This window comes from Gouania willdenowi, chromosome 10 (assembly GCF_900634775.1).
Source record: "Gouania willdenowi chromosome 10, fGouWil2.1, whole genome shotgun sequence".
NCBI lineage: Eukaryota > Metazoa > Chordata > Actinopteri > Blenniiformes > Gobiesocidae > Gouania > Gouania willdenowi.
Genome location: NC_041053.1, coordinates 12,216,085 through 12,236,664, shown reverse-complemented (window position 1 = coordinate 12,236,664; position 20,580 = coordinate 12,216,085). Strand labels below are relative to the sequence as shown.

At 37.9% G+C, this 20,580-nt stretch overlaps 1 protein-coding gene across 1 annotated transcript in view; it reads left to right on the top strand.

The window, feature by feature from the left end:
- The window catches only part of LOC114470966 (neuronal acetylcholine receptor subunit alpha-7-like), a 56,834-nt gene that overhangs the window by 24,694 nt on the left and 11,560 nt on the right, over window positions 1-20,580 (top strand). Inside the window, exons 3-6 of the mRNA XM_028459420.1 lie at window positions 5,279-5,323; window positions 6,878-6,987; window positions 15,516-15,763; window positions 18,907-19,101. Coding sequence (XP_028315221.1) covers window positions 5,279-5,323; window positions 6,878-6,987; window positions 15,516-15,763; window positions 18,907-19,101 — 598 coding nt within the window. The remainder of the gene's footprint in view (window positions 1-5,278; window positions 5,324-6,877; window positions 6,988-15,515; window positions 15,764-18,906; window positions 19,102-20,580) is intronic.

The following is a 20,580-nucleotide window of genomic DNA, read 5'->3' as shown; positions in this document are numbered from 1 at the left end:
GTAAGCAACAGCTGTCAGACAGTCTATCAAACACAATCCTGGCTCTGATTGGTTCTTTTTGCTCGGTCACAATCTGCCAAAGGCTGCAGGAGCAGCAGAGGTGGCTCATTGAGCCTGTTTTTTCACACAAACTACTTGTTTCATGTAATGCTGTCCTTACATAGTGACAGCTTTAGCAAATATGACTAAAAGTCACTTCTATAAGAGTTGCAGACTGCATCTTTAAGGGGATTTAAACAAAAATACCCTTAACTTGATGAAATATTGACAGATTTATAAACGGTTTGCCTTATTACAAACCTTATTATACGTAAGTATGACATAGGATGCCTGCCGTATGAAAATTGGTTGAAAGTTGAGCAAGTTAGGGTGTCTGAGGTAAGATGGCCGCCACTTTGCTACGTCGCTCCCCATTGTCTAACAGCGTGGGGAAGTCATCTAGTGTTTATATTTATATCTATGGTGGTTTGCCTCCAGGTTAAGCCCCGCCCAACAAAATAAGTCACAAACAATGTTTATCTTCTTTCTTTTTTCCTATATTGGCTACTCTAAAGTGCTAAAAAAGTTAATATATCGGCCCGATATATCGGTCAACCTCTAATCTAAAATCTCCGATATATTATATTATATTTATTCAATTGTAGAATACTGTAGATATTATATTGAAGGTTAAAATGTATGTAACCAATTGGTTAATAACAAATGGGTCAGTTTTTCTCATACTGCTGACTATTGTTCTCTGTTTGAATGACATCACTTGATCAAGCCTTTTCTAACATTACACACTACAAAATAAGCAATAAAATATGTATGATTCCTGCTGATATCGTGTCATTCGATATCGGTATTGGCTAATACGCAAGGCTACAATATCGGTATCGGAAGTGAAAAATTTGTACCGGGACAGTTTTAGCCAATGTCCGAACAAAACCTGTCATGATTGGTTTTCTGGATCCTAATCAAATAAAACATCCCAGTCAATTCTGTGATCAATTGTCAAAGTAATATTTCATGCATCACACAGCACAACTTCTCACAGCATCGTAATGTCATCATGAATTGTTCATTTCAGTTAGTTTCAGAAAAATAAAATATGTATTGTGTGAGGTTTCACGGTTGGGAAAATGCTGCCGGCGCTCTGACCTTGAACAGGTGAGCGAAATTCACAATTTTAGCTTATACATTTAATATGACCTGCAGTTCTGATTTAATCGAAAATCGAGTTAGACTCAACAATATATAAATGTCAGAAAAAGCATAAACTCTTAAGCGGTGGTAAAAATAGTGAATGTGTGTGTGAAAGCTGAACTATTAAGAAGCACTGGGTTAATGAAGAGATATTTTGATAAAGTCATTTAACCTCCTCTTTCTTCTTCTTCTTCTTCTTCTTCTTCTTCTTCTTCTTCTTCTTCTTCTTCTTCTTCTCCTTCCTTTAATAAAAACCCACTCTGGCATTCTTGACTTTTTCCCTCTTTTTACTGGTGGCAGGAATTCCAAAGCTTGCAGAAATGCTAATTTCCCCCCAGTAGCTAAAACACGAGCTACATCGCTATCAAATCATCTCCAAAGCTTGCTTCTTAGTCAACACTATATGTAAATCCACAATGGCCCAAATGTATAGGTTTTAAGGCTTTTTCTGCCTTTTATTAAAAGCTTCTGAAGTTTATACTGTAATGTAGTACAATTATATCTTATTCTACATCTTATATTATAATATAATCCAGCAATAATTGCTAGTTTGTAAGCAGTGTTAGTTCTGAGATCTGATTCTGATACTGTCTCAGTTTTAATCCAATGAAAATATTAAGTTTTACTTGATTTACTCATTAGTCATCATCTGTCTTTACTTTTAGTTTTGTTTAGTCAAAAGAATCAATACGATTTTAACTAAATAAACCTGTAGCAGGTTAAATGGACTGAAACCACTTTCCTTTACATTCTTCTGCATTGTTCATCAAGCTCCAGTTTGTACTGCCATTTTATTTTGACATCTTGTTCTGCCTTCTCACATTAATGTCATTACGAGCTGAGTGAGAACAGCTGCTAATTGAGTAGTTTTGGTTTTCTCTTTCAGCCATTTTGTCTGGTTTTAATTTTGTTTACATAAATCAACATAAATCATTCAATAGCTTCAATCATCCTGCATTAGCTTGCATTTAGTCTATTTATTCTAATTTTCATTGGGTTGTTTGGGAAATGAACTGTTGATAGAATGAATTAAGGGTTTTTGTCCTTGATCATCTATTCAATCTGTCCCTGAATAATCAGACTGGTTTTATGTGTTAGACAGATGTAGAAACACAACTACTTTTCCTAATTTTTCTACCGCGCTTTTAAATTATTTATCATTTATTGTATCATTTTTACCATGTATCAAGTGTGTGTTCTTCCTTAAACAGACGAGAACATTTTTGTTTTTGTGTTTTAAAGAGTAACTAAATCCCTGTTTTCTCCTAACCTGCCACTGGGGGGTTGGGGAACGGGGGGTGGGGGGTACTCGGGCAAACAGCCCTGCTCTCTCACCATGAGCCTCCCACCACCTCACACACACACATAAACCAGTAAGGTAAGTATGTCAGCGCACACACAGAGACAAACAGGAATACACACATCGCTTGATGAACCCTCTGATTAGACCAGAATCTGCTCTTTATAGAAGCACAGAGTCAAAAACTTTTTTGCTGTCAATCAATGCTCACTCAGGGCTGTGCTTGGAGGATACCCTCCTCCTTCCACTCAGCTTTTATAGGAGGGGCGGGGCCAACAGTGACAGTTGGTGACACACGATGGTCCAAATAATCCGTCTCAGCCGATAGCAAAATTAAATTGTAATAGCCAGGGTTCAACCTTTAGAGGGCAGTAAACGTTGTTTACGGAAGCTCTGCCGCGCAGCCTTCACGGTGTGCACACGCCGCCGTCTGTGTGTGTGAGGTGCTCGTCACGGCTACCTGAAGCTCCCGTGCTGCGATACATCATGGACCGCTACTTGGTTAAAACCAGACAACCATCCAACAAAGGGAACTGATTCAAGTGCCTCCTTCAGTTCCACCCAGAGTTCCACAAACACGGGAACAGAGATGAACCTGGAAACTCAACTAAAGCTAACTATGCTAAGCTACACAGAGCTACACACAGAGCTAATGCTAACCACTCCATATAAGGAATAGACCAATAAAGATTAAAAGAACATGTCTTACTGTCATAAAGCCACAGAGATCCACCAATATGTTTATGGTCAGATTTAACACTTGTGTGGAGAATAAAAGCTAAACATGTCACACGTGTGAAATAAAAGTTAGCATAAATACTAATGTCACTATTCTTCCGTCCCAACTTGTGAAACGCAATTTTTTAAAATAATATTCCATGTGTTCCCACGACAAAGCTGGTCCCATTAGACTAATGTAACTATTGAGATTATCACACCTAAATATACTGAATGATTAAATCAGCTTGATCTGGTTTAAATATAGGAAATTATAGAGTTAATTATCAACCATAACTTTTCATTGTCAAATATGAAATAAACAACATTCATCAGCAGTAAAAACACTATTGAAGTTATTTGTGCTTTTTATGTGCTTTTTTTTTAATTTCAAGTGAAGAAAAGAAATAGATTCCATACAATATATTCCATAAAATATCAGCAATCAGTCAGCAGATATTGTAGCCTTTTTTAATGTGCCTAGTGTTGATGTATTCAGATTTATTTGTGTTTGAAAGGGACCTGTTTACACTTTAAATTGTAATTTTTTTTATTTTTAAATTTATTTATAGCTTTTATTTATCGTGATTTTTATCATTATCGTGATAATACCAGAAATTATCTGGATAATTTTTTTAGTCAATATCGGCCATCCCTACTCCTAGTCACTGATCCTCTGCCGGTGCACACAGACGTGCACACTAGAGCTACAAATGCAGGGAACAGACAAGAGACAGAACTGCACACATGGAGACACACACACAGACAGGAAGAGGCAAACAGACCAAAACGGACTGGGAGACAGATGGGGAAACACACAAAGACCAGGATCCACAAACACCACAGTGATTAGGCTCTCTCGTCCACACCAGATCACCTGTCACTCAGTCACTAAACTTAAAGAACAAGTTCTGATGAACTACGGCCGGGCCCACGGAACGTCTCCGCGCCGAATAGCACGTGTTCCTGAGAATTCAGTCAAATGACTCGGTTCCATCGAGTAAAAAAAGACTAATATTGGACTTGCAACATCGATGTCGGATTTTGGTATTGGTGTCGCAGCGATACAGAGCCAATATCGGACCATGTTCCCACCACCGATACCGTACAGGGCTGATTTTTAACATTGATAGAGCGGTCAAATCTCATTCCCAACACCGATACTGTGATCAAACCCCGTATCCAGTACAGTGAGGATCTTTGAATTAAGTGGGGTGGGCCCCCGGACCCCTAATCAAATTGTGTGTGGCATAATCGTAATCTACGTGCAAATACCTTTGAAATGATATAACACGCGACTATGTTCCAATAAATTTGGAAATTACAGAAAATTACAGGAATTATTACCGTCGTAATATGTGACTTGCAATTAAATGAGAAATCAACATTGTTTTGTTTTTGTTTTGGGGCCCCAGATCAAAAATCGTGCTCCAAGCGTCCATGTGTACACATCCATAGATTATAGCTACCAAATTTCAGCCTGATTCATTCACGAATAACAGAGGAGTAGCGATTTTAACTAGTGTACACAACAACAACAACAACAACAACAACAACAACAACAAAGTGAATGGCATTTTGAGTACGGTAGCTTGGCTGACTGGAAAACACGGATGAAGGATTGACTGAGGTTGACATTGACGGTTGTCATGTCGCTATGGAGTCTTATTTCTTTTATTTTATTTTATTTTATTTTATTTATTTATTCAGTTCATTTCTGACATGGTTGCATTAAAAAAAATTCATTTGGCGTTCAGAGCAATATCACATCATTGTTTTTTTTGTTTTTTTTGTCCTTTTGATCTTGTCCTATGCTCCTTTAATGGTGTATACTGTAAATTAATGATTGTAGCTCATTGTTTTTAATACACTGCTTCATGTTGAGCTCTCCAACAGAAGATTGAAAAGTTGCACACAGCCTGAGCCTTTAGACATTCACTAACAAAGCCTGGTGTGTTCCTCTTCAGTGCAACTACTGATGATAAATTTCCCACTTTATTAAATATGAATTGATCTTCGTTATTTATGCTAAAGGAAAGCTCACTTTCTTCTTTCTTCTCTCTTTGTGCTCAGGATGAGAAGAATCAAGTGCTGATGACCAACGCCTGGCTACAGCTGGTGAGTCAAAGTTGGAAAAGGACACACTGTCATCATTTTAACACGCTTTAATTACAACATTATTATATAATTATCCTCCAAAGACATCATTGGGTTTTTGAAATCACTAGAGTCACAGCGTTAATGAGGTAAATAAAAGGGGCTCAATTTTCCAAACTCTTCCTCAATCTAAAATAATGTGTTCCACGAGCTGATAAATTCAAGGTTATTGAAATTATATTTTATTGTCACACTGTGTCATCAATTCCTGAGCTCAACTGTATACATCAGTGGTTCTGATGAGCCCCACTGTGGTTGAACTCAGACATGAACATTGAAGAACGGTCATGTGTAGACAGGTCCTTTTATAAGGGGAAATAAAGAGGAGAGCTTTTTGGGGCCCATCCATTAAGTCAGCAAAATTATGGTCCATTGTTCTATGAATCTGTGATAACCACATTTATTTATCTGAATAATATCCACTGTTATCCAGGAAGTTTACTATTATTTGCGTTTTAGTATATAGTCATCTTAAAGATGTAAATACTTGTTTTAATCAGAAATAAAATGGGTTAAAAGTGAAGTAAAATTGGATTTTAAAAACAACAGAAATTGGTTAAAAGTTGCAAATTAGAGTGGACAAAAGTGTTCAAAGTGCCATTATTGCAACAACTAGTTTAAACTGGCAAATAATGGGCATGACAAATTGTGAATGTGGTTAAATTGGTAAAAATAAGCATGGAATGCAGTGAAAAGCAGTTAAAAGTGACAATAATGGGTCAACATATGTGACATTAAGTTGTATAAGTGGTGGAAAGGGTTTGAAAATGTCTTGAAAGTGAAAAAAAATGTGCAGAAATGGCATTGAAATTTTATGAAAAAGTGGCAGAAATGGGAGTGATGTAGCAAAAATACATTAAAAAGAGCAAAAATATGGCAAGAAAAAGTGATGAAAATAGGTTAAAATATATATAAGTTTGGTGTAGTTGCTGAAAAAGTGTAAACATAAGCAAAAATGGGCTCAAATTGTTCACAGTGTCTTATGACCCTAAATGTGTCCTGACCCCAAGATTGAGAACCCCTGCATTAGTGAAAGGGCTGGGAAAAGTGAACACACCATGACCCAAACTTTAGTATTTCTAGCTGCATGATTGTTTGTTTGTTTCTTCCATCTCTGCTGCATCCATCTGGATCACCATATTGCCTTAGAAAAATCAATTTCGGGGTACATCTTCATATGCTAGCCTCAGCATCCTGAATATTTCACCCCTCTAGGCACGATGTCAAGCAGGACGTAAGGGAAAGACGGAAAGAGAAAAGCAAGCACTGTGGGTTTATAAAGGCAGCAGATGACTCAATGTTAAAGGTTTTTAAAGGTTAAGAATGCCACACAGAATCAAAATCCTAAAATGCTTGGTAGTGTATACTATATTCAGTTTTAGTATGTCTTTCTTTGAAATCCTACAGCGTTTTGTCCTGTGGTGACATTTGTAATTCTACGATCGTGCCTAAATCATGCTCACCTGAGACTTTAACATCTGGATTCTCTGTTATGTTTTCATCTTTTTGTTCCAGCACTGGACAGACATTTATCTGAGCTGGAATCCAGAAAACTACCCTGGTGTCCAAAATCTACGATTTCCTTCAGACCAGGTCTGGACACCTGACATCCTACTTTATAACAGGTGAGGACTTCTCCTTCCAGCTAAGTTCAAAGATTAAAAGCAGTTTGTTTTGTTGTTGTTTTTGCTTTATTTGGTGTTGCATTCAGATTTTTTGCTTTAATTGTAAAACACGTTTTTAATAATTACAGCCAATAAGGAAGTTTGCTTAGAGCCAATGCAGTAATCACCAGAGAAGCTCTTGTTGAGGGCACACACTGCACTACCCAATTGTGATTATCGTAAAAAAAAGTTACAAGACATGATCAAAGTTGATCAAAGTCAATTAAAGTTTTAGGAACTATTGAGGTCAAACCCTGTGATGGACTGGCGTGTCCAGGGTGTACCTCCGCCCAGCGCCCTATGAGAGCCGGAGATTGGCACCGGCAGACCCCCCCGACCCTGTTAAACGGGAATAAGCGGGTATGAAAATGGATGGATGGATGAGGTCAAACCATTGAGCTCTTGCTGCGCTGTCTCTCTAATATTTCCCATGTTTTTGTTCAAGTCAATTATAAACGTAAGCCAGTTGTTTTTCTCCCAAAGCTGCTAATTGCATCGTGTTTTTAGATTTGAGGGGAAGACCTGCATTTACTTTTGAAGCAGTTAATGCAAAGTCAACTTATAATGTAATAAAAAACCAAACAAGGGACACTTAGAGCATGAGGAATTAACCTACATTTCAACGGCTCATCTTTAGACCTACGGGGATTAACCGTCCTAATCTCTGCATTCCCCCTCTTTTCATCTCATTCTATTTGTATCTCTCTCTCCCTCTGTGTCATTCACACAGTTTCTCTCTTCACATTTCATTGCCCCCTCTGACTGCTCTTTATAAATCATTCCATCTACTTTTATCTGTCATTCAAAGTGTGACACATATATCATCCGCCCCACACACTCCCAGCTTCTCCTTAGCTTTATTATTCTGTGTTTTAATCTCATAAATCCACAATCTGCACTAAACTCTTAGGTATTGATAAACTCATCAACTTGTGGTTGGAATGAAGTTGCAGGCAATGTTTAACTCTAAGCCATCGTTATCAGAATAATAATAATAATATGTTGTTTGCAAGAGCTAATGATCCGAGCTACATCTAAAGATGAAATTTGGAATAATATTGATAACAAAAGAAGAGAGAGGAAAAAAAAGACTACAATGACGAGGACTCAGTTGGTAGCCTTGGTGCCAAAAGAAGCCTGGAATCCCAACCCAGCGAAAACGAGGGTGCCACGGCACCCCCTCCCCTCCAGGCCTACCTCCACTCTTTTTCTTATGCCACTTTTTTTTTTCTTTCTTCCTTTCTGGTTCTCCACTCGCTGAACCAACCAGAGCCGGGCCGGGGGCGGGGCAAATGACCAGGCCTTTTAAACCCAATTAATAAAGCTCATGATATCATAATTTTACAACATACACATGCCCGCAACAGCGAGGCTTACAAGTTTCGGCACAACGGAGAGCGACTATGTCATTTTGAAGTCCATCAAACGGACATGAATTATAACAAAACAAGAGAACAACAAAAACATTAGGCTCCATCCATGGTCACTGATAATAAAACAACACAAAATCAAAGCATCTCAGCGCTACGGATAGTGACCACATCATTTTGACACCCACTTGAACCATTTCAACTCAGAGCCTGTATCAGTAGCTATGAAGTTTAGTAAAACTGGCACAGCGGCCCACATGTTCACAAACACTATTTCAATATGAAATGCTAAAGGCCTACTCACCACTATTTGAAGGGCATACAACGAGCCTTGCACTCCGCGAACTCGTCCACGATGCTCTTTATGTTCATTTCCTTTGCTCTCTCATTCTCTATGGACAACATGGCAAGTCTCTCCTGTCCCACTGTGCTCCTCAACTGGTTTTTAATACGTTTTAACTTGGAGAATGAGCGGGACAACCGATAGACTAATTTCAATGTGGACAAACATGAGACACGTGACTGACGTGCGCACATATGTGCTTGAAAAATTTAAAAATGGCAATGAATGAACAGCTGTTAAGGCTCAAAAATAGTTTGTAGTATGTACAAAGCTTGTCACCTGAGGAGACAGCCGCTTATTTAAGGAAATTTACTTTAAGAACAGGTGAACGATTGTAGGAACCATGCAGCATTCCTGAAAACGAGTGTCATCCGATGTGGCCAGAGATTTATACATATCTGATAAAAAACCCAGTGTAATAATGAAAGAAAACCTAAAAACATTAAGTTTCTAGATACTTATAACTACTTGTTTTGAATGGGCAGATAGGCGAGCTCCTGTACTCCTGTTACTGAAGGTTTCCGTGTATTTCCGCATATTCTGGGAGTTTCCATCTCTACATTAAGTCTCCTCCTCACTGTTCCACGTCTGCATATCAGTCCATTTACAGCTTTTTATGGTCACTTTTTACTGGATCCAGACAGAGATATTGCTCCGTCCGCTCCCGTGCATCGTCGCCTCAGCAGCGATTACGTTGATACTATCACTTCTGAACAAACGGATCGTGATTATTTGGCAACTTTATGCTGTTTATTTCTATCATAAACCGACTGATTTTTACTTTATCTGGAATGTTTCAATGCTCTCTCTCTGTGTGCGTGTGTGTGTGTGTGTGTGCACATGTATGGGGGGTGGATAGCTTCTAAATTAATGCGCACCAGTCCATCGCACGTGTACCTGACTGCTTAACTTTCACTAAACTTACCTAATTAAAATAGTTAGGTGTAGTGGCAGGTGTGGCGTGAGTGAAGCTATAGTGATCAGGTGACCTTCACTGTGTAGCACCGTCTGTGTGACATGTAAGCACTTAGAAAAAATGATTAGGCGCTTACGGTTGAAGGCGTGTACACACATGCAAGTCAGTCGGTGTGTGTGAGTGTTGTGTCCTGTCCAATCACAGCAACGATCTGACTCAGAGCGTAACACTACAGTCACTACCACTGTATGGACGGGTGTCGTGACACAGACTGTAACCAGACTAAATGGTGGTCTGTTATACACTCAACACTCACACACACATACCTGCACATGTGTACATGCTTAAGCGCCTAATAAGTGTCAAGTAGACGTAGATCGAAAGTGAAGGTCACCTGATCGCTATAGCTTCACTCACGCCACACCTGCGTCTATGTGTGACTGATATATTTATGTCTGTTAGGTGCACGTCCAGGTGTGGCGTATGAGTGCATACATTTTAATGTGAATGCATATTAAAGTGTCTGCAAACATGTTAACATGTTAACGCGTTAACACGTTTGCAAGCACACATACGGACGTGACTTGTGCATTGCGCCAATGTACCCATTCTAAGTCAATGGAAAATACAGATCAGACATGCAGACATGTAGGCGCAGGGTACGCGTTTGTTTACGCCTTCGTTGGACTGGTGCGCATGAATTTAGAATGTGTGTGTCAGATACGTCAGCTGTCAGCCTCTGTTCGATAGCATGCAACCATAAATCTCGTCTGTTCTTCTGAAAATGGTGCCCACCAGCCGGTATGTTGTAAAACTTAAGTCCTGGATTGTTGGTAGTCCTATTTGTGCATTCAACAACGCAACGCGATGGCATTGTGTTGTTTTTATACAAAAACAAAAGTGTTTCAATCGTGTGCCGATGCTAGTACAATGCAGTTCTCCAGATGTTTTGCACCGAGCCTGCGTACATGCACCTAATTTAGTATGCATACGTCACATGAAATGGGTCTATATAACCCCTGTATAAATCTGCATGATGGGTGATGTAAACAGAGTGTGCCCACACTCTGGGCGTCTCCAGCTCCCCTGAGCCATGGCAGGGCCAATGCACAGAAGTATTAAGTTAGATTAAAAATAACTAATTATTCAACAAACCTCAAAGCTGTTAACACATGTAATCACCAAACTACAGTATTTTCCAATTGTTGTTCATTTACTGAGTAAATGTGCTCATCAGTGCGTAGCCAATGAGAAACTAGTCGGACAGTTTATTGAATAGTGAATGGATTCAGACTTATTTAGAACGACTTCAACCCATGTATCTGTCTTTTTAATCTTTAAGTCTTTAAGTAAATATTGTTTCAAAGCACTGAAAAATAATACTGTATACATTTAAATTAAAGCTGCTACTTTATCCAAAGGAGCAAATAAATACCATCAGTCATATTTTTCTTGAATGTTTTAGTCATTTCACACAACCCCATATTATGTTTAACCAAGATTATTATGTTGAGTTATGTATCCAGATCTCTGGGAACAACGTTCAATGCCATATCTAATCTTAAAATGATTCATGAAACAAATGGAAATGGAAGACCGTGGGCGACCGTGGCTCAGGTGGTAGAGGGTTGTCTTCTGATCGAGAGGTTGGGGGTTCGATCCCAGTACCTGACTATGTGTCGAAGTGTCCTTGGGCAAGACACTGAACCCTAAGTTGCTCCCAGTGGTCGACTAGCGCCTTGCATGGCAGTCCTGTCCCACTGGTGTGTGAATGTGAGAGTGATTGGGTGAATGAGCTGATATGTAAAGTGCTTTGAGACTGCTTCAGTGTGGTGATAAAGCGCTATATAAATCAAGTCCATTTACCATTTAAAAATCTCAATAATTATAGGCAAACAGTAAACTGTATTTGACTCCAGCCTGTCTGCTTTACTCAACGTTAATGAGTGTGAGCTCAGATGTTGCTTTGATTCTGTTGTGTACATTGTGTGTTCATCAGGCAACCATAAAGTCCATACAGTGAAAGTGTGTAGCTGTGAAGCCATGCAGCAAACTGTTGACCTTAACTTATTAGAGGCTAAAGTCAATGTTCTAAGTTTGGCCTGGGGATCGATGGGGAACATAAAGGACGTCCAAATGAGGAAATCAAACACTGAAAACTAATTCAAGCTGCATGGGGGGTGGGAGGGTGAGGGGCGTGGCATGACAGGAACCATTTATAGTGAAGAATGAATGCACTTTTAGGTTTTGGTTGGAAGATTGTTGGGTCGAGGCAACGATTACAGATGAATGATTATAAAAAATTGTGTTGCCATCTCCAAATTTTCACAAATCTATCGTATCGATAGAAATGTGTGTTTCCTGTGCAGCTTGAAGTTTCTGCCTTTTTTTAAATGAGCAAAAATGTATACGTGTTTTTTGCACTTTTGTGACAACAAAATACTCCATGATATAATAAAAATCTTAAAATATTGATACAACATAATAGGGGTGGGAACCTCTGGGTACCTTACGATACATTAAGCGATACAACGCTCACGATAATGATTATCCCACGATATGACGATACTGCGATTATCGATATATTGGTCAGAAATCAATCTACGATAATCTATGACATAACAAGAAATAAATAACAGCGACACTATTTTGGTGCAACATTTCTGTAAATAAGTATCTCCAAAAGTGCTTTCTGTAATAAAAAATAGGGCCTTTCTTACCAGTGACACCATTATAGTGCAATATTCCAGTAAACAATATATTGGTTCCTTCAACAAACAGTGACAACATTTCTGTGAAGACCTACCTGCACATTTTAGTGAAAAAGCAGAAAAGGTTTTGAAAATAATAAAATAAATCTTAAATCCAAAAAAAAAAAAAAAAAAAAAAATAATAATAATAATAATAATAATAATAATGATAATAATAGTAATAATAAAAAATTGATTCTTGGCGCGAGCATATCGATAATCGATCGATCAAAAACAATATTGCGATATATTGCCGTATCAAGATATCGTCACACTCCTACAACATAATATGCACATACTGTAAATAATATACATAATCATTGTTTTTGCTTCTGAGCGATTTGTAAACTGACCTTGGGTGCTGTATAATGTATTATTTAGTTCAACAATAGTCATCTCATAGTACTTATCAAAATAAATAATTCTTAACAAAAAACAGGAAGAAATCTCCAGCAGAACCAGGATCAGAGGTGGCAGCCATCTGCTTCGACTGGTAGGGGTTAGTGGACAAAAAGAGTAGAACAGGATAGAGAGATAGAACACCAGAGTGTCCCAGACTAGTTGAGTCATGAACCACAGATCAGGAACTACCAGCAGCTTCAAGACACCTGAAACAGAAAAGAGAGAGAAGGACGAGGAGAAGGCACAGACTGCAGAAAAACATGATACAGTATTAGCATGTCTGCCTGCGTGGAAACACCTGGTGCTAGACTATGTGTGAGTGGAATGAGAATGAGTATGGGGTGTAAATGGTGTGTAAGCAGTGTGATGGGTATGTTATAGGGGTCAGAAGTAGGGGATTAGCTATAACTCCATCACAACAGTGTCTGACTGGCCAGCACCTGTTGGAGGACTATGTGTGGATGGAATGCCTCTGAATGATGAGGGTGAGGTGTGGTAGATGAGGCCACATCTTAACCACATCCCACGCATCCCTCACCCTCCACTACTGGTGGTGGTGGATTGTGTTTGAATGTAATATTGGTGTTCTATTATATCATTTTAGTTGTTAGTTCCTATTTTTAGGTTTAGGGGTTTTGTTCCTAGTGGTTAGGTCCACACTGTTATACAATATATGCTTTTTTTTTAACAAGTAGGCTTTGAGTTTAGCCTTAAAAGTGGAGAGAGTAGCCGCCTCCCGTACTGAGACTGGGAGCTGGTTCCAAAGGTGAGGAGCCTGGTAGCTGAATGCTCTGCCTCCTGTTCAACTTCTAGACACGTTTGGAACTTTCAGAAGACCAGAAAACTCAGAGCGGAGAGTTCAGCCCAGATGATAGGGCACTAACAGTTCTTAAAGATACACAAGAGCTTGATCATGTAGAGTTTTCTAGGCTAGCAGGAGGTTTTTAAACTCTATTCTAGATTTTACAGGAAGCCAATACTGGAGAAATATGTTCTCTCCTGCTTGTACCTGTTAGTACTGATTGCAGCATTCTGGATTAACTGGAGACTTTATCATTTGAATTATTTTTATTGCAGTACAATTAAACACTTAAACTAATTTATTACATTTTACATCGCATCACTGATTAATTCTAATATTCACATCATTTAAGTTCAAGTAATTGTAAGTTATTCACAATAATGTGATTGAGTAGATTTATTTTCCTCATTGTTGCCCTGCACATTTAAAAGCATTGAGGCATTTTAATGTATTTATAGTCTTAAGAGCTTGTGGAACAATACAGGCAAGCTGAGATGACAGTTTGGTGAAAATGTAGGACAGATTGTAAGAACAGTGCATGCTTCTCTAATACACACATTCTTTGCTTGAATGTGTGTGAGCGTTGATTACAAGCGTTGAGCACATGCTTTTAGATAAAGAAAGGCCAGAGATTGAATAATTCACTACATTGCTCCCCCTCGACCTGAAGCCACAGCTGATAGCGACTCACACAGTGGAGGAAAATAAATCTCAACTCCTAAACCTCCAGTAAAAGCCATATATTACTCAACTAGGACCAAAAAAGCAGACCCCTCCTCAAACTCTGTAACGATCCACATTTACAGTAGTTCTTTCATCAGGGCTGGAGATGACCCTGGGATGGTTCTGATTGTTGACATTATCTGGCTGACCTGAGACAGTATTGTGGGGTGTTGATTTGTGGCTGCATGAAAAGGTGCATTGTGTGTTTTTACTGGAAATAGTTTGAGGTGAGGGATTTTGCTTTGTACCGTATTTCTCAGCTTTGTTGGTGTTAATTTTAGTTTATTAAAAAAACCGGATGGAAAACAAAAGCCCAGTTGTGTGCAAATTGTGCAAAAAAGAGTTTGCCGATCACCAGAGCTCTTCTAGCCTCCACTACCACCTCAATGCTAAACATGTAGCAGCTAGCACGGACATTTGGCGTGGACACTCGGACAGTTCTAAATGCAACATGCTTCGAGCTATGGAGGACGAGGAGTGCCACAATTAAATAAATACATACACAGTTCATTATTAAATTAAATTTGTCAATAATTAATTAAATCCATTTTAGATTCACATTCATTTTCATTCTTAAATTTATGAAGTTTAAATATTTCACTATTTATTTATTTATTTCATGGTCTGGTTTTGCTGCACTTCATAAAATAGTTTTATCTGCTCGTTCAAATCCGTGGGGGTGGGGTTAACATCAATCCAACCAAATCCTTTGCTTTGGCCTTGACTCTTTCCAATCATGGCGGCTATGACAATGTGCATCATATGTGCATGAACTTTCCAGTTGAGAGATTTTAGACCTCGCTGAGAATGTAGAATCAGGAATATAGTATAAAAGCAGTATACAGATTGTACAGCGCCATCTAGTGTATCAGAACAATGTATACTAGCTCTGCCTCAATCCATTGTCTGGGATCGATTTAGCTTGACTTGATGTGCAGGTAACCAATCAAGTGTTAGGAAACTGCCTCCACAGACATTTTGATTAGCAAGTTTGACAGGTAAAATTAATTCATAAAGTGCTGCAATGTGATTTAATGACTTATTGACACATTTAATTAATTATTGAACGGTGTATTTATTTAATTGTGGCACTCCTCGTCCTCCATAGTGAGTGTGTTCTAGCATTTAAGCTTTGTTTTCCCGTCCAAATTTCACACCCATGTCACGTTGTTCTTTTTTCCAGTGCGGATGAGCGGTTTGACGCTACATTCCACACCAACGTCCTGGTGAACGCCTCAGGTTATTGTCAGTACATTCCCCCTGGCATCCTGAAAAGCACCTGTTACATTGATGTGCGCTGGTTCCCCTTCGACGTGCAGAAGTGTGACCTTAAGTTTGGCTCGTGGACGCACAACGGCTGGCTGCTGGACCTGCAGATGCTGGATGTGGACACATCCACTTACATACCCAATGGGGAGTGGGATCTTGTGGGTAAGTGAGCATATGTGCTTATTATGCCATTCGCCAATACTTTGATGGATTAGAACAGTGTTTTTCAACTTTAATTAAATTTTTTTTTAATCTGTATTAATTTATTTTTCTTTAATTATTTTGCACAGTTGGAAAAACATTACATACTTCAAGGATTCAAGGATTTTTGTTTGTGCATTATTTGCACAAACATAATTTCCCCAAGTTCTCCGTTAAGCCTTTAAAAAATAGAAAAAGAATAGAAATAGAAATACAAAGAAAAAGAAAAAAGTACCTGTAATATAAATAGAATATATACAAAATAATGCAAATATACAATAATATACAAAATTATAGTGACAATAAGATCAATAGATATACAGTGCAGAAAGGGGCCAAAAGCTCAAAGAGCTTAAATAATAATAATATTTTTTCAAAATAAAACACTGCATGCATTCTCTTAATTGTATTCTATATTTTCACGTTCTCAAAAATAAATGTAGTAAAAATAAAAAGCGTTATGAAAATATCTGAGCTGGTGTGTATTGTCACTGTATTTGTAACACAGTATAACAAACATGATCAAAAAACTAATTTTAGATAAAGAAAGTCTTTGGGGCATACCTGTCAAATTTTTAGCGCCCACTACGAGCCAACCCACCCGCCCAACCAAGCTCCAGTAACCCTTATATTTTAAGACAAGTGTACAAGAAATCTAAAATAGCCACTTGTCAACCACTTATTAAATACAATTATGTGATTAGAATCTGGTAGGTCGACCTTTATTAACATTAAAATGCTGTGAACATTCCTACTAGGGCTGGTGATATGGACCAAAACTCATATCTCAATATATTTTCTCAAAATGGTGATATATGATATAAATCTAGATCATTTTATTAAATAAAGTCTGACCAGAAAGACAATTCTGGGTTAAATTTGCTGATGCAAAATGCTACACAGGGACATTTATTAACAAACAGCTGATCAATATGTGCCACTCATTAAATCATCTAACTGAGCTTTACATGTTGTTCTGAGAAGTAAAAGCAGCGACTCCTAAAACTAGTATTTTGTTTCATATGATATATGAAATAATATAGTTTTCAATATCGCCAAAATAGAAAACTCGATACATCTTGAATCTCGATACATCGCCCAGCCCTAATTCCTAAATTATGAAACAGCCTAAATAAAAACATAAATGTGTTTATGAAACACGTGTTTATTTAATATACTTACAGTTTATATACAAGTCAACACATTTCATATTTACTGTTAATTTCACATTGCTTGTCTTAGACCATTTTATTTTCATTATATATTTTCTTATAATTTCTCATGCTCACTCATGTGGTTCTCTGGTATTCACTAATGACTTATTAGACACATTTGTTGCAGACTTTACATCATTTGACACTTTTTAAAGCAGTGTATATTTGTGGCGCTTATGATTGGTGAATTTTTCATGGTGACTTACGCCGTGGTAGATGCTGAAATCTCAGTTATTAATCTAACACAATGTGTAACTGTGTCCCATCCTGCTGCTCTTTAGGAAGATAAACTCTCTGTCACATTTCACAACGTATTTATACGAGTTCTTTGTTTTTTTTCACCAGAATGTCTTCATTCATCATCTCTTTTCTGAGTTTTTTCTGAGTTTGTTGCCGCTGTCGGCACTAATCTCGCGAGAACTGCCACTCAGGTCATTTCAGGTGGTAGTTCTCGTGAGACTAGTGACGGCGTTCAGTTTAGTAAGGCATCTTTTAATGATTATTACATTAAAATACGGGATATTTACAGGATAATACTAATACGGGAAAATGATGGGAAAGACAGGAAAAATACGGGAGTTTCCCGGCCAAAACGGAATACTTGACAGGTATGCTTTGGGGCCGCCAGAAGTTTGTGATATAAAAATGGGATCACAACAAGGAAACAGGTTGGGAACCACAGGATTAGAATAATAAAGTGAAATTATAAACTTTACTCACATCTTGTTAATGTGGATCTTGTGGGTTTTTTTTACTTTCTTATTATAAATTTTATATTTTGATAAGCGCATTGAGATGACTTTGTTGTAAATTGCTTCATACAAATAAAGTTGAAGTGAATTGAATTAACACTTGACAGCAGAAACATGAAATTGTCGTTGGTGGTCTCGATTTGCACCGCCCTGCCTACCCAACCCTAGTGGTCACGGCACGTCACTGTTGCTCAGCATAATAACAGCTGTTATTAAACCCTGGTACATACAGTTTAAAAGTATATTTGGGTGAAAATTTTATGAGGGGCACATTTGGGATGTTGAAAATCATGGAATACAAAAGTTGCAGTAGCTCACTTAATGTTCCATGTTAGCTGTGCTGTATGAGCAGCATAGCAGCAGTGCTGAATTCTTCCTAATTTTGGTTTAACCTGGGGTTGAATGATGAAGGTCTTTCCACTCCGTTACCTTTTTGTGGTAACGGGGTGGAATGGAAAACATGAAAGTTGGTCACAGACATCACACACTGAGGTACAACTCAATGGTTCCTGTTGTGGCACCTAATGTCCTTCATTGCCTCTTTAAAAATGTACACCAAAAAGTTGTTCTTAGGTTTCCATGGATACGGTTGATGATAACTGGGTGGAAAGGGAAAGGAAAAATGTTCGAACCTGTATTACGAAAAACTAGAAAGCTAGGATTGTTCTGCTTCATTAAGCAATAAATATTGGTATATATTCTCAATATTCTCATTTTTAATGAGAACAATATGTTACATTTTTTCCAAAATGTTCCCTTAAGGAAAATTTTGCCCACAGCAGGTGAAAATATTTAGTGTTTCTCTGTAATTTAAGCCGAATATATCTAGTTATTCTGTGGTTAAAAAAAAGAAAAGTTAATGAATAGTAAAATAAGAACATTGACATTATGTTGGAGATGAGCTGATTACTTGTTCACTTTGACTTTGAGTCACTTTCTTTTAACATTATCATAATTTTATTATTTTTAAAATGAAGGTAAATTTGTTGATATTTTGCTCTGATCTTGTGTTAAATAAAATCACAAAGAAAGGCATTTCACAAGAAGAATTTCAGTTGCTTTGTAAACACTGGAGCTGACCTGAAAATAAGTCATGTATTAAGTCACAAATGATTAAAACCCAACACTCCTCCTCCAGGTGTTCCAGCCAAGAGGAATGAGCTGTACTACGACTGCTGTAAGGAGCCTTATCCTGACGTCACCTTCACTGTCACCATGCGCCGCAGGACCCTGTATTATGGCTTAAATCTGCTCATTCCTTGTGTGCTGATCTCTGGCTTGGCTCTGCTCGTCTTCCTTCTACCTGCAGACTCTGGAGAGAAGATCTCTCTTGGTGAGAATGACACAAATAATATGATTGAACAGATGTAAGGAAAAGAAGAATGTATATGTAGATCAAAGTTCTGACCCTTTACATTAGGGGTTCAAACTCATTTCAGGGGCCAAATATGGACCAGTTTGAGCTTAAGTGATCCAAGATTTTAGGTGGAAAAAGTGCGAATTCAACATTGTGCCCTGGATTGCACTTCGACGTATAAATGATAAAAGTATGTGAATATATTAGCCCCTGCAGGATCTTCACTTAAATATCCCTGATTTTGGGAATTTGGAGAAATTTTGTGGAATAATTTGATTAAAATTTGCCTGATTTTTTTTACAGTTTGAGATTAAATATGACTGTCGTCATGTGGGAAAAGAACTGGATAACTGAGATCTGCAAATATTGTGGATTTTAATAGATTTTTTGTATTTGGAGAGGCTGAGATATCTACAGCTGAATTATTTATAAAATGTTTCATGTTTTTTCTATCATTTTTACTTTCTCGACCGGGCCGAAATTAATGCTCCAAAGGGCCGGATTTATGCTTTATCTTAAAACATTTATAGGACACGACACCGTTTTTATGCTAAATGCAAGGACATGCACTAAATAGTGCGTTGATGAAATATTTCCTGTTATTTAAGGCTGGGACAAACAATTATTTTTTAAACAATTAATCTAGCGATTTTTTTTCGATGCTTCGATTAATCTAACGATGAATTTATTTATTTTTTCAGTTCGATTCGATTATTGATTATCTCCCTATAAATTGACTAACAGCAATTTATACATGTTGATTTACATATCGGTTATGAAAAAAAACATGAATTCCTTAACAATGCCCCCCACACCCCCTCACCCAGGTGTAACACTGTCCTCTCTTTTTATATTCTCCCTTTATTAAAGTGTTTCTTATCCTTCCTTAGGGAGGGCTGGTGATGGTCACAGTTAAGCAATTAAATAAATTCATTTATTTAATTTCAATAACAAAACATGCATTGCTGTCTAAAAAAGATTGCACTTCTTGTGGAGTTGACCTTTGACAGCATGTGCAGACAAAGTAAAAAAAATCTTTTTTCGAGTGTGTGCACATTTCAAGACAAGATACAGTTATGCATTGGAGTGGAGGAGCATTTCAACATGCTTAGGAGTCAGGCTTGACCTTTTCTTACAATGTTTCCAGCAACTGAAAAAAGCCTTTCAGATGGCGTTGATGTGGCAGGTATAGACAAATTTGATTTGGCTACAGCAGCCAGGGTGGGGAACCTCATGGCGTTATTCTTCCACCATGCAAGGGGGTCATTATCATAATGGGATAGGATTTACTCCAAAATACAATAGCACCTCTTTCCTTACTGTCTCACTGTCCCTGCCACCATTATCATCCTGGTCCATGTTTTCTTGATTGCTGTCTTGACCCTCAGAATCTGTGCCCAACAAAGTGTCCAACAAAGAGCAGGAGGACCTCTTCTTTGGTGGGGAGCTTGCTGA